General features: G+C 53.0%; 1 protein-coding gene and 1 non-coding gene across 7 annotated transcripts in view; both read left to right on the plus strand.

Moving 5' to 3' along the window:
* ZER1 (zyg-11 related cell cycle regulator) overlaps positions 1 to 11,685 on the plus strand; it is a 32,065-nt gene extending 20,380 nt beyond the window's left edge. For 4 of the 6 annotated variants that reach the window (XM_037491612.2, XM_037491613.2, XM_037491615.2 and 1 more), the window contains 10 exons: positions 62 to 208; positions 474 to 647; positions 3,646 to 3,861; positions 4,576 to 4,617; positions 4,781 to 4,900; positions 5,492 to 5,607; positions 5,907 to 6,095; positions 6,707 to 6,804; positions 8,497 to 8,599; positions 10,016 to 11,685. In XM_037491612.2, the coding sequence (XP_037347509.1) occupies positions 62 to 208; positions 474 to 647; positions 3,646 to 3,861; positions 4,576 to 4,617; positions 4,781 to 4,900; positions 5,492 to 5,607; positions 5,907 to 6,095; positions 6,707 to 6,804; positions 8,497 to 8,599; positions 10,016 to 10,073 (1,263 nt within the window). In that variant the 3' untranslated portion in view covers positions 10,074 to 11,685. The remainder of the gene's footprint in view (positions 1 to 61; positions 209 to 473; positions 648 to 3,645; positions 3,862 to 4,575; positions 4,618 to 4,780; positions 4,901 to 5,491; positions 5,608 to 5,906; positions 6,096 to 6,706; positions 6,805 to 8,496; positions 8,600 to 10,015) is intronic. The other 2 variants (XM_037491616.2, XM_037491617.2) reach the window with 1 other exon arrangement.
* A 2,517-nt stretch (positions 11,686 to 14,202) lies between these two features.
* On the plus strand, positions 14,203 to 14,292 carry LOC119233173 (small nucleolar RNA SNORA48). The gene has a single exon (XR_005122324.1). It is a non-coding gene; the product is annotated as a small nucleolar RNA SNORA48 (small nucleolar RNA).
* The last annotated feature ends 93 nt before the right edge of the window (positions 14,293 to 14,385 follow it).

Here is a 14,385-nt window from a genome sequence, read left to right on the forward strand (position 1 = left end):
GGGATCTGGGGGGTCCCACCATGGCCACTTGTGGGTTGTTCTGAGCATGCTCCATCCTCAGGTAAGTGGTGACAAAAACGAGGAGCAGGTGCTGAACGCCATCGAGGCCTACACAGAGCATCGGCCCGAGATCACCTCAAGGGCCATCAACCTGCTTTTTGACATCGCACGCATCGAGCGCTGCAACCAGCTCCTGCGGGCCCTGAAGGTCAGCCCCACCCAGCCACCTGGCTCCTGTCCATCCCCACCTGGAGGGTGTGACCCTGTCCCTTCTTCATCCCCAGAGCACTAGCCGGCCAGCCTCTGGAACCCCCCCTCACCCCCCAGGCATGGCCTTGTCCCAGTTTCTGCTCCTCCTCTACTTCTGCCCTCAGAGGCAGCCACAGGGTAGGCCCTGCCCCTAGGACTTGCGGAGCCCCAGGCATGTCCCTGGGGCCACGCTCTCCAACTGGGCCCTGCCTGTCTCCGTACAGCTGGTCATCACGGCCCTCAAGTGCCACAAGTATGACAAGAACATTCAGGTGACAGGCAGCGCTGCCCTCTTCTACCTGACCAATTCCGAGTACCGTTCTGAGCAGAGCGTCAAGCTGCGCCGGCAGGTCATCCAGGTGGTGCTGAATGGCATGGAGTCCTACCAGGAGGTGACGGTGAGCCCCTGCCCGCTAGGGCCCGCATGCTCTGGCCGATACAGCCCTCCTGCTCACTTGCCCTGTGTCCCAGCCTTTCCTCACGGTCCCTAGGGTGCCATGCTTGCTCTCACCCTTTCTGGCCTGATTCAGTCCTGTCCCCTATTCCCACCCCTGGCCGTTTCACCCCCAGACTCGGGGCCCCATACCCAGCCTATCGCCCTTGGCTTCCCTCCACCCGGGACCCTGTCCTCCTGCCTCTGGACTTTGCTCCTGCCAACTCCTCAGCCCTTCTGCCTAGTAACACCTGCCGGGGGGTTATTTTCAAGAGCCACTTTTATGATAAAGGTAGTAACAATTTCTATAAAGAAAATAAAAATCACCCATAACCACGCCACCCAGTTAGGCTCTACCAGTATTTTGGGTAGCCGCCTTTCTGGATTTGAGTCAGGCATGTCTGTGTAGTCAGTGGGCACATACTGTGTGCACTGTCTGTGCATTATGGGTCATGATTTCCCAGTGTCTCATAATGTAAACATCTCCCATCTCAACAAACACTTTTACAATAAAATTGTTGAGTGTTTCTCTTCTGACTACAAACATAAATACCTAAGGCTTAGAAAACAAGCACATTCAGCAATACAGAAATTCACTAGAAAGTGGAAATTCCGAGGCGTCCCTGGTGGCACAGGGGTTAAGCACATCACTGTGAAGCTATCTACAGCCTCTGCAGCACCAGTTTGATCCCTGGCCGACCAGAGAGCTGACCCACATGGCGCAGCAGACCTACCTCTCCTGTCTTGCCCGCTGCTCCCCTCAGCAGTGTATTTCAGTCAGTCTGCCTGTTCTGATCCCCACTCTGTCTCTGGTGAATTCTCTCACCCTCCTGCACCTCTGGCCTGTACCCCAGTTCTTGTATGCATAAATAAATAAATCTTTAAAAAATAATAAAAAAAAAAAGTGGAAATTCCCCATCCAGTGTTCCTTCCCAAACAGCTAGTTGTAGTGGATCAGCAGCGTGCTTGCTGATGTCAGCATAATAGTCAGGCTCCTCTTCAGGGGAGGCCACTCTGGTGCCAACTCTCCTGGGGCTCAGAGATCAAGCTCCCCCTCATTGGAGAGCAGGACAGCACTCCCCTGGATGCAGGGGCTATTGTTAGTGAATCAGCCCATGGTTGAATACTTAGGTTGTTTTTTATTGTTTGCTATTTCAAATAAGGCTTTGCTAACTGTACTGAATTAATCATCTTTACAACATGTGTCTACAAGTAGAATTGCTGGGGCAGTGGGTATATACGTGTTTTTTTAAAGCATTTGGTATATATTCTCGAATTATCCTTTAGAAAGGCTGTGGTGGAGACATAGCCTCTGCCTGGATGAGGCGGTCACTGCCCCACAGCCTACAACTCCATCCAGACCTCAGAGCAACTGTTTTTTCTCCATTGAGATCAATTTTATAATCAAGTAAAAAGGGTGCTTTTTTAAGGAAGAAAGTTATTTGAAAATTAGTAAGCAAATTAATAAAACCAGTCAAAGAAATGGAAATGAAAATAACAAGATAGCACATTTCAACTCAAGAGATGGATGACACCGCGCAGTGATAAAGGTGGGAGAGAAGACCCCTCTTGTGCACCCCCACTGGTGAGCTAGGAATGATTCCACCTTTTGGGAGGCAGAACCTGCCAACACTCTCAGTGCATTGTTGATTTGACCTAGCTGTTCCACAGTTAGAAATATTCTTAAAGGAAAAATATACACGTACACCACCCTTGCTTGATTAAATAGAAATCAGAAGGAACTAGAATTTTAACAATAAAAGATCTGGGCAAGTTCAATGTGGCCCCCCACGGTGGGATATCTTGGTCGAGCTGTACCTCCTAAGGTGTCCACTGCTTGCTGCTGCGAGAGAAGGTATTTGGGACCAAGATGTATAACATCCCTTCTCCCCATTCTCTCTACTCCAAATTCATGTTTATATTTGCCTGGTGAAAACTCTGGAAAGATGTCCACTAAACTTTTAACAGTCACTACTTCTGGGAACTAAAAGGGGGACTTGAAAGTTCTGCTCAGATAGTTTTATTTGCACGTTTTACATGAAGTAATTGCTTTTATCATTGAAAATAAATTTTTTTCTCAACAAACTAGGTATATTAGGGACAAAAAGATAATCAAGGATATCCTCTATATAATTAATGGAGTATAATGAGCTGGCAAAAGCTAACAATAAAAAAGAGGAAATTAAATTATAGGAAATGCACTGAGAATACTGTAAAAGGAAATAAGTCCACAGATGACGCAAAGAAAAAAATGAGGATGTGGATCAACTAGACCTCTTACTGCTGGTGGGAGTGTATACTGGGACTGACACATTGGAAGAGTCTGATGTTACTTGGGGAAGTTGGAGACATGTACACCTTGTGACCTCAATGCTCCACCCAAGTGTGTCTTCCCTAGAGAATCCCACATGTAAAAAGCAGGAAACATATACAAGACATTGTTCCAAGTGGCCAAACACTGACGTCCACCCAAACACCTACTGACAATTGAGCAGATGAATGGATTTGGAATACTATACTGCAATGAAAAACGAATGCATTTCAGACACCTGTATATAATAATGGTTAACCTTGCAAACCTTTATTGAATGAAAAAAATAAGATGCTGGAAAATCACTCAAATAGAAAACAGGGAGAGGAGTTTATGATTAGGAAGGGGCACGTGGGAATTTCTGGGTGGTGGCAATGTTCAATTTCTTGCACCAGGTGGTGGTCACATGGTTGTTAGCTTGTTTGCTTTATGATTAGTATAAAGCTGTACATTTATGGGTTTTGTACTCCTATATGAATATTACATTCCATGTTCTTTTAAATGTTTTTGTTAAAAAGCCTTGCAGTCTCCTCTTCCAGAAAATCTTCCTGGACAGCCACAGTTCTGGAAGATATCACAGTTCTAGAGAACCTGAGTCCAGCTCCTGAGTTTGCCCTTGACCTTGCTCCACTTGTGTCCTATCCTGATCCAGGTCCAGCGGAACTGCTGCCTCACCCTCTGCAACTTCAGCATCCCCGAGGAGCTGGAGTTTCAGTACCGCCGGGTCAACGAGCTCCTGCTCAGCATCCTCAACCCCACGCGACAGGATGAGTCAATCCAGCGCATCGCTGTGCACTTGTGCAATGCCCTGGTCTGCCAGGTGGACAATGATCACAAGGAGGCCGTGGGCAAGATGGGCTTTGTTGTGGTGCGTGCAGGCGGGCTGCCCCTCCCCCATCCTTTCTCATGAGGATCTTCCAGGAGGACCTGGGCCAGGTGTGGGAAGGGAGGGAGAGGGTGTACTGAAGCACAAAGGATTTAGGCTAGACCAAAGGATGAACTTCCTGACAGCACATGTTGCTTCCCCAGAACACTGTCATCCTCCCACATCCCCTCCAGCCCCTCCAAGTCACTCCTGCCTCTCCAGACAGCATCCCAGCGGGGATTAAATAAGTATCTGAGGGAGTATCCAGTTAGCATCAGCCTCCCTACTGGGCTGTGAGCTCTGAGGGAAAGATGCCATGCTTGTTTCTTCGGTCCTCATGTCCCCAGCACCTCCTTGCACGGGGCTGGGGGCACTGTGTGGAGGTAATGTTTGCTGAAGACAGGAAGCAAAGAATGGGGAAGGAACTAGAGTGCATCCAGTCTCCTCCTCTTTTTGTCTTGGGGGCGGTGAGGCTCTCAGAGAGAAAGGTGGACCCACAGCCACACAGGACTGGGAACTGGCTGGGACTGGCATTGGAGTCTCCTGATGCCAAATGCCAAGGGTCTGTGGATTGCACTTCTACAAACAGCCTCCCAAATAGACTGGCCTGTTGGTCTCGTCAGGATGTATTACCAGGAATCAAATCACTGACTCTCCTCTTTCTACCTTGGTTTTTGGGGAACATGGGCCCCAGCCAGTTCTCTTCTCTACCCACAGACCATGCTGAAGCTGATTCAAAAGAAGCTGCTGGACAAAATAGTAAGTTGGGTCTTCATGGAGCCACCTGCCCTTGGCCCAACCTGAGCAGGGTCTGGATTGCCCCAAGGGTGTCCCTGTTTGGTTGGGGTGGCCCCCACTGGGTGCCGGGAGCCTATAGGGCCTGTGCAGGCGAGCCCCTGCTGAGCCCCCCTTCACCCTCTAGTGTGACCAGGTGATGGAGTTCTCCTGGAGCGCCCTGTGGAACATCACAGACGAGACGCCCGACAACTGCGAGATGTTTCTCAACTTCAATGGCATGAAGCTATTCCTGGACTGCCTGAAGGTACCACAGCTGCCGCCCCACCCCCACCCCCAGCCAGCCTCTCACCCACCCCTTTCTACTCCCCCCAACCCAGGATTTGCTGCCCACATTGCTATAGGGATCTTCGCTGACCCAGCTGGCCTAGCTGGACCCTCCCAGAACCCCTCCCAGGGAATCCCAGCCTGGGCCTCTCAGCAGGGATGGCTCAGACCCCTGGTCTGACAGGTACCCACTGGGACGTCCACTGGGCAGAGTTCTGTCCAGTTTTGTTCTAAAGCCCACCCATTATTTTCTCACTCTGGTTTCTGAGAACTAGTCCCTTAAATAATCTGAGCTTTGGTGACTAGGATCACGTGTGTCCCGCTCAGTTATCAGGGCAGGTCTCTGCTCAGCCTTTGATTCTGTGGCAAGGAGACACATCTTTTCAGTCACTTAGCGTGTGTACCCAGTACTGTGCTAGGTGCACTAGAAGGGAGGAGGGTGGCATGTGACACCCTCTCTTTGTCCGGTGAGAATGACAAGATGAAATCCCATAAAGCTTTTAGGTTAACAATACTAGAAAGGTAGTAATCAGAACAAATTGATATGGCTCTGTGGCTCTCCTTTTGCCAGGAATTTCCAGAGAAACAGGAACTGCATCGGAATATGCTGGGACTCTTGGGAAACGTGGCAGAGGTGAAGGAGCTCCGGCCCCAGCTAATGACGTCACAATTCATCAGTGTCTTCAGGTTGGTACCACTCTCCTTTCCCTTTTTACCTTGACTGCCAGGATGCTCAGAACCTGGGTTTCTGAGCACGTAGGTTATAAATGTCATCTCCTTCCCATAATGTTGTTTCTTATTCTTTCAGTTCTCCATAATGGTCCTGTTACAGGACCTCAAATTCCTTTTAGAAATTGTTTGGGCATGGATAACACATGATAAAGAAATAAAGAGGACCTCTGGCATCTGGTTTGTCAGTGGGAATTCAGCAGTTGGTGTCTGAGAGGGGTTTGGGGGCTAGGACCACAATTCTCTCTTCTTGGCAGCAACCTGCTGGAGAGCAAGGCGGACGGCATCGAGGTTTCCTACAACGCCTGCGGTGTCCTCTCCCACATCATGTTTGACGGGCCTGAAGCTTGGGGCATCTGTGAACCCCAGCGGGAGGAGGTGGAGGAGCGCATGTGGGCCGCCATCCAGAGCTGGGATATCAACTCACGGAGAAATATCAATTACAGGTGCGGAGTGGGGGGTGGGGCAGTACTGGCCTGGGCAGAGACTCTGGCCTTCCTTCCAGCCCCCTGGCGAGGCCCACACACAGCACATACCTCCCCTGCGCAGTGCAGCACACAATCCAAGCACATCAGCACATGTCCCCAAAGCCTGCTGCTTAGAAACATCTGATGTGTGTTTGTGGGGCAGAAAAGGAGAAAACACAATCATGCCCAAAACACAAGCGTTGCTAACCTCGCTCCCGGAGAGCACCCTGCTAAACAGCTGCTGTCAATCCATGACCCTCAGGTCTGCATGTCCATTTTTCAGACTTTGGAACCATGGCTCCCAATGGGCAGTCAAAGGGCACCAGAGGACAGCCACCCCATCCTCGGCTTCAAGGGCGCCCGCGCCCTCCCTGCCCAGCTGGGTCTCTCCAGTTTCTTCACTCCCTCCTCACGTGTCCGTGACCTTTCTCACAAAGGAGGTCCCTTTGTGCGCTGGCCTAGGGGTGAAGGGACAGATGCCCCTTGGTCCCTTGCCCCCTGGCCTGAACATGGTTTGTCCACAGGACTCTTCAGAGAGGGTCTAATGCCACCCCTGGCATCACACATGACCTTAATTTCTCTTCCTACAGGTCGTTTGAGCCAATCCTCCGCCTCCTTCCCCAGGGCATCTCTCCTGTCAGCCAGCATTGGGCCACCTGGGCTCTGTACAACCTTGTGTCTGTCTACTGTGAGTACCTGCATGCCCTTTGTTCAGTCACGAACCACTCATCCAGCTGGGGGCTAACTCGCGCTCGGGGAGGGTACAGTGGGACAGAGCATGCGCAGAGCTCCGAGTGCACTGCAGCTCAGGCATTCCACGAGCCAGCCCCACTCGTCGCCAGAGGCAGGCCTGCTCTCCAACTTGCTGTTACTTTGAGCAAGTTTCTCAACTTCTTTGTCGCATTTTCCTCACCTTGAAAATGGGATGACAACAGCACTTGCCTCAGAGGATTACCTTGTAATCAGACAAGGGCCTAGCTCGGTAGCCGGCACCTGCCCGCTGTCCAGCAAGCATCCACCTTTGTGGCTATTACTCGAGATTCGCCTCGCTGCGCTGTAGCACTGTATCTCCAAGAGATGGCGTGGCCCCAAGGAAAGCCCTGAGCTGGCACTCCCCGAGCTAAGCCTTGGAGTGACCGTGGGCAGGTCACTTCACTTCTCTGTACCTCAGTTCTTTTATCTATGAAATAGAGATTGTAAGATCAGCTCTTGGGCTCCCCTGCTGGTGCAAGGGGTTAAGCACAGCGCTGTGAAGCTGTCTGCAGCCTCTGCAGCACGAGTTTGATCCCCAGCTGGCCAGGGAGCTACCCACATGGCGCAGGAGACCTCTCCTGTCTCACCCACTACTCCCCTCAGCAGTGTATTACAGTCTGCCTGTTCAGCTCCCCACTCTATCTCTGGTGAATCCTTTCACCCCCCTGCATCTCTGGCTTTTACCCCAGTTCTTTTTTTTTTTTTTTTTTTTTTTTAATAGAGGCATGTTTTTCTTTATTTATTTGTTTGCTTGTTTGTTTGTTTTGTTTATACATGCACTGGGTACAGTCAGAAGCGCGGGAGGGTGAGAGAATTCACCAGAGCCAGAGCGGGGAGCAGAGCAGGCAGAAGGACCGAAGTACACTGCTGAGGGGAGCAGCGGGCGGCAGGAGAGGTCTGCGCACCATGTGGGACCCTCCTCCGGTGGCCGGGGAGCAGCCGGGGATTGAACCGGCGCTGCAGAGGCCGCGGGCAGCTTCGCAACCCAGCGCTCTACCACTGCGCCACCGGGGAGGCCCTACCCCAGTTCTTGTATGCATAAATAAATAAATCTTTTTAGCAACAACAAAAAAAGAACAGCTCCTGCCACACAGCTGCCAGAGGCCCATGGAAATGCCCATGTTCCCCAGGGAGCATAAATTCCTGTACCAGGCACTAGAACGTTCTTTGACAGAGCGCAAACATGAAACCAACAGGAAGGCAATGGTGGTTCTAGCCTGACCGATCACCAGAACCCCTTGGTGGTATTTTGTTAGAAATACAAATAGGGATCAGTCCCGTGTCTGTGGAATCAGGATGGCCAAGAGCAAGACTGTGACAAAGATTTCTCAGAATTGTCATGTGTAAAGACCACTGGTTTGGGTGATATTTTCCATAGGGTGAGCTCCGGCCAAAAATGCAGTGACTGCGTAGCCAAATAGGGAAGAGCATGCCCCAAGGAGCCGCCCCTCCTTCTCCAGGGGCTCGGCCTGGGCCCGCGGCTCACCTGCGCATCAGTGCCCCCACCCAAGTCTGCGTCTTCATCCCGCCCCTCTGGAAAGGCAGTCCTGGCAGCCAAGGTGGGTTCCTGGGCTGCGGGCTGATGGAAGGCCCACCTGATCACCTGCTGTTGCACCCCCCCACACAGCTGACAAGTACTGCCCCCTGCTGATCAAGGAGGGAGGGATGCCCCTTCTGCGGGACGTGATCACGATGGCCACTGCACGGCCGGAGACCAAGGAAATGGCCCGGTAAGCCCAGCAGGATTTCTCTTTGGAGTCTTGATTTGGGGGAGTGAGGGACACGAGGTCCCTCTGGTGGACAAGGATGCTGAAATGCCAGGGCACAGCTGGAGAGTGGTGTCATTTGGGCCACAATGTGGCCAGAAAGACCTGTTCCGAACAGAGCATCATCGCTGCTTAATTTTCTTTTATTCTCAGTAAATTCCATCCTCTCATCACTGGGCGTTAAGCACACCAGTTCAGGATTTTTTATAATTTTAGTCAAGTCACTGCACCCAAAGAGAGGTCGGGTGGTGCAATGCACTGTAGGAGGAGACGGGCAGAGCCGGGGCGGGGGGTGGAGGTGGGCGAGAGGGGGCCGCCGAGGCCCTTGCTGCAGACACAACATGTCTAACCCAGCTTGGCTCTGCCCCTCCCTGCAGAGGCTGTTGGGTGCTCCCTCTCACTGTGGGCAGTAGTGGCCCTGTTGGCTCCAGGGTTAGGATTTGTTCTAGAAGGGCGCGGAGTTAAGTTCTAAACTGGAGCCCAAAGGCTCCCAAGGGTGACTCGCTGAGCAGGAGCAGCACCTCGGCCTGACAGAAGGACCGAAACATTCATTCACGGACTTCCCTGCACTTGAGAGGGGGCAATGAGCAGTTCTCAGATGCGCCCTGGGAAAGGGCCACCTGGAGGGATTGCTGAGATGTGGAGGGCCTGCGCCCGCTTTCCGCCTCCAGGGGTCCCAGGAGTTGGGCCCTCGCACAGACAATTGGGGATCCCGGCCAACTTGAGATGTTCTGGGTAAGACCCACCCGTAACCCGGGAGCCGCCCTGTAATGCCTGAGCAGCGTCTCCGAGCGCCTGACAGCAGCAGGAGTGGCATGAGAGGGCATTCGGAGAGGTCACACTGCCCGTCACGGCTCCTGTCCCCTGCAGGCGTCCCTTACTTCCCACAAGGCCCAGGGACACTCGATAGCCCCAGAGGCAACAGTGAACCCCAACCCAGCCCAGAGGCTCAGGGCCCGGGGATACCTGTCAGCAGCAGGTCAGCTGTTCCCAAACGGCACATCAGAGTCACCCAGAGATCTGAGTGGTGGTTCCCAAACGTTGGATCTGGGTCTCTTGGTGACTGATGTGCCCCAGTTTGGGGATCACTAATATCAGACTGTGAGGAAGAAAAAGGGCTGGTGTGTGCATGGAGGGTAAGATGCAGCTGAAGAAAGGGCTGAGGATCTGGAACTGGTTCTGGGGAGCCCCGACACTGCGGGGCTGACGGGTGGGGTAGGAGGAAGAAGGGGAGATTGGGTCCTGATGGTACCCCTTCCTGGGTACCCCGCACCGCGGCCACCTGTCATGCCATCTCAGTCAGCACCTCAGCTAACAAACCCAGCGACCTGGCCCCAGAGGGGCCGACCGCCCTCCAGCTCTGTCCCGTGTTGTCCCCAGCAAGGTGATCGAGCACTGCAGCAACTTTAAAGAGGAGAACATGGACATGTCCAGATAGAGGCCCGCGCCAGGCTACCGCCACTCTAGACCTCGAGGCCAGGGAAGCGCTCGCAAGCAGCCCAGCTGGCAGACCCCAGCGGGGGCTCCCACAGGATGAAGGGACACGGGGACTTTTGCACAAGCGAAGCTTTTCCTTAACGTTAGTGAGATATATATATATTATATATATATATATACATATATATTATTTTTTTTTTTTTGGTTAGGAAGTGTGAAGTTTTGTGTGTATGATTTCCGTACAAAAACAAAAGAAACACTCCCTGAGTCCTTGCAGCTTTCTTGGCCATTCTCAAGCCCCATCTCAGAGCCGTCATCGCTGCCACACTCACTCCTTCCCCGCCAGGTGAAATGCCTCTCACGTGAGTGTCCGGTCCTAGCCCAGCAGCCTCAGACCCTGGCCTCGCTTCCTTTAAGAGAGGTCGCAGGCTGTTAGTAACCCCCCAGCGCCCTAACCCACTTCCCCACCCCCGCCAAAGCCTGGGGACCCCATCTGGGTTCCTGTGTGCGGCTGATGGCATTTGGGGATTAAAACTAACCCCACTGGCTGTTCAGAATGCCTTGGTGCTTCCGGCTGTGGGTCCTCTGGGGCAAGGAAAAGAGCCAAGCCTCCATCTAGGCGGCCTCAGCCCCAGAGGACCCCCAAGGAGCAGGGTTCACTGCGCCCTGTGGCTCTCGGGCCAGGCCCGCCTGAGGCCATGCTGCTATGGAGGCTGCCGCCTAGTCTCCCCAGGTCCCAGGCTGTGGAAGGCCCAGCCCAGGGCTGGTCAGAACTTGGGCAGATTCCACTGCCCTTTCTGCCAAACATATCCATAAGCTGCCCCCAGCCCAGAAGCTAGCACTTCCGGGATCAGGGCCTGCTCTCTTCCTCCCCAGCCCTTCATCTTCCCGCAGCACCCACGGTGCCCAGGCACCCCACCAGCAGAACTGAGCCTGCCTCATTCACCCTGCCTGCCCTGCTGCCCAGAGGACCCCCACACCTCTCCCAGGCAGGAGGTCCCTACTCCAGCCTTCCCCGGGGCAACAGGCAGATACTTCCAGACCAGCAGCCCCACAGCCCCACAGCCCCTCCCGAGGCCCTCCTGCCCTGCCCCGCGGCTTTCCCTTGGAAACCTGTGCTGTGTTCAGAGAAGTGAGACGTAACTATATCTGGAACTCTCCTGTGGCCTCCCTTGATGTAACTCTGAATTGCTCCTCCCTCCTGGGGCAGGGGTGAGGAGGCCCCTCCGGAACAAGGCCTGGGGAGCAGAGCCGACTGCAGGCAACTCTGGGGGATGACTTTTTCTTCCTCTTTCCCTGGGCCTGTTTTGGGGTTCTCCTAGCATTTCTTCCCCCAGGCAAAACAGGTTGGGGGAACAGGCAGGGGAGAGGCGCTCGGCTTTTCTCCTACGGGTGTCTTCCCTACAAGCCCCAGGAGGGGCAGTCGCCCTGTGCTCCCCCCGCATGGTGGTGGGCCGCCTTTGCCCCCCTTACCTGCTCACAAGGCTGAGCCAGACCCCAGGCAGAGCTCACATCACATCGCTTTACCGCCGGGGGCCGGGGGAAATGTCTGTACTTGGCGATGTCACAGAAATACATTTTTGTGCAAAGTGAACAAGAGTGTGGTGTCTTTTTTGTGGACGGGGGTGTCAGGAGCGGGCCTTGAGTGTGGGTATCTGCGGCAGGCGGGGGCCTTTTCAGTGGTCTCGTGTGTCCAGCCCCAAGTGCCTCTTGACAGCAGCGTGGGGACCAGCGGCAGACTCGGGCTGGGGCACCTGCTTCCTCCCTGTGCTCTCCACACTGCTGTGCCCAGACACTGAGGGTACAGCTGGTGACTGGACCGGCAGGGCTCCCGCCCAGGAGCCCAGCACAGTGGAGACAAATGCCAAGTTGGACTTCCCCCGAAATCGCACATGCCCTGTAGGGACGCTTGCCCCTCCCAGCAGCCCAGGGACACAAGCTCAGAGACAGCACCGCGTGGCTGGGGAGCGCATGGGGGTCAGGGAAGGTGCATGGAATAGGCCGCAGTGCTCAGGAGGGGAGACAGCACCTGCACGTCCCATGCAGGTGGGAGGCTTCTCACAAGAGGAGGCAGTAAGAGGAGGCTGCCCGTTAATGGGTGCACAGGGGAAGAGCCTGTGGACAGATGGCTTGCAGGGAGAACCACGAGGAAGTCACTGTGGCTGCAGCCTGTGGAAGGCACAGGGGACGAAGTCGCTGGGATCCAGTCACCGTGACCAGATCCCAGCCTTGCCCAGGACCGTCCTGGCTTACACCTGTTGTCCCAGTGTAACTATCAACAGTGCCCTCAGTGCCCCTGGGGTGCCACCAAGGCACCACCCAATTGGGATCCTTAAAGAACAGCTTGGGTGCTAGTACCAGATCAAGGGGAACCACTGCCACACATGCCAGGTGGGTGTGCCAGTCCCTCCTTGACCATCCACAACCAGGCTCCTCTGAAACCCCTTGCCCACTAAGCTTCAACCTTGGCCTTTGGAAACTATAGACACTCAGCACAAGCAATGTCATCCACTTCCTTCTCTTCACATTAAAACACTGACATAGTTTCCAACAGCTCAAAGTCTTACCTCTAGAATGATCCTAGCCCTCCTTAATTGCCCCCCAAGAAAGCGCAATCCTGCCAAAATAATTTGTTCTTTGTGCTTGCCAACACCGGGCGCTAGGCCCTTTGCCATCCCGCAGAGCATTTACTACAAAGACTTTAAATCGTGAGCCCTTCCCCTCTTGCTCTGACATGTATTTGTACCTTCAACGATGCAGGTCTTTCTCAAGGACCTGAACAAATCCTCTAAAATAGAATCATCAGAAAGGACTAACTTAAAAAGAAAAGAAAAAAAAAAGGACTAACCAGTTATTGCCGGCAAGCACACAGCTGGCCAAATCAGCCTTTACAGACTGCCTGTCATTTTTCTCTTCCCAGAGTCTTTTTTTTTTTCTTTTTTTTTAAATTTATTTTATTTATGCATACAAGAACTGGGGTACAGGCCAGAAATGCGGGGGGGTGGGGGAGAGGGTTCACCAGAGACAGAGTGGGGAACAGAACAGGAGAATTGACTGAAATCCACTGCTGGGGGGAGCAATGGGCGAGTCAGGAGAGGTCTGCTGCGATCGAACTCATGCTACAGTGGCTGCGGATAGCTTCATAGGTTGCGTCTTAACCCCTTGTGCCACCAAAGAGGCCTCCCAAAGTCTTTTCAAGCCCCCTCGTTTCTCCTCAACAACTTCATATTCCCTTTGAAACTCCCAGTCACCTCTGTATAAACTGAAGTTGCATTTCGTTCACACACTGGATCCTCTTCCCAGTTTCTGAATTAGTATATTACTAATTGAAATCTGTCCTTACCACTTTAGTGTCCGACTGTTTACCTTTGACACCAGCACAGAGATCGACTCATGGAAACCTCAGAATTATTTATTAGGTGGCCAGTGTACTGGAGATCCCAATTCAGCACACAAAGTCATGCAAACACTGCAGTAAAGACAGAGTTCCAAGTGACAGACTAGTTATTCCAGGTTAGTCAAACATGGGGGGAAATTCACTGACAAATGCAACTGGGAGCTTAGCGTTAACATTAGCTTCAGGCATAGCTGGATCTAGGGGCCCAGACAATGTTGTTACAACTTTCTCACTCCCTCTTGCAATACTGCTTCTCTGTCTCTTTGTAATTGGCCCTGCCACCCTCTCTCTCTGCATAGTGTATACAGCTGCCAATAGCAATTAGAGGCTTGAGATCCAAAAAAATGCCCCTTTCTCTCTGAGCCTCTATGCAGAAATCTCATGGATTGATTCTGATTGGCCCTGTTGAATCACACGCCCACCAACGACCATTCAGTGGGTACAACATGGGAAACCAAGGTGGGGGGGGGGTGCTTCTAGAGTCACAAGCCCACAACTTGCCTCTCACCATGCTCTGAGGGGAGAGACAGTTCCTCCAGAACCTTGTGGGGTGGCACAGTCAGTTCCCCAATAGAAAAAGGATGGTGAGCTGACAAAAACAGCAGAAGTCTGAAGAGTCCACTGCAGAGTTGGGAGGGCCCCATGTGATGGAGGAGGAAGGTAGAAGTTGTATCCGCGGGAGGTACAGGTGGAAGGCGGGACTGAGTGGGGAAGGCCCTGGGACTCAGGAAGATGCGTCTGGCCAGACACAAAGCAACTCCATGTTTACCCCAGCCCGACTTTTGGTCAGTACCCATGCCTGGTTCACGCCCTGGACACATGGAGAAAGAAAAGTGAATTTAAGAAAAAAGATGAGGTTTTGCCTGAAAATAGCAGGAAGCCTGGCCAGGGAAGTCAGTGTGCAGGGGTAGGTGTT

Source organism: Talpa occidentalis, unplaced genomic scaffold (assembly GCF_014898055.3).
Source record: "Talpa occidentalis isolate TD23 unplaced genomic scaffold, MPIMG_talOcc4v2.1 talOcc4.7, whole genome shotgun sequence".
NCBI classification, from domain to species: Eukaryota; Metazoa; Chordata; class Mammalia; order Eulipotyphla; family Talpidae; genus Talpa; species Talpa occidentalis.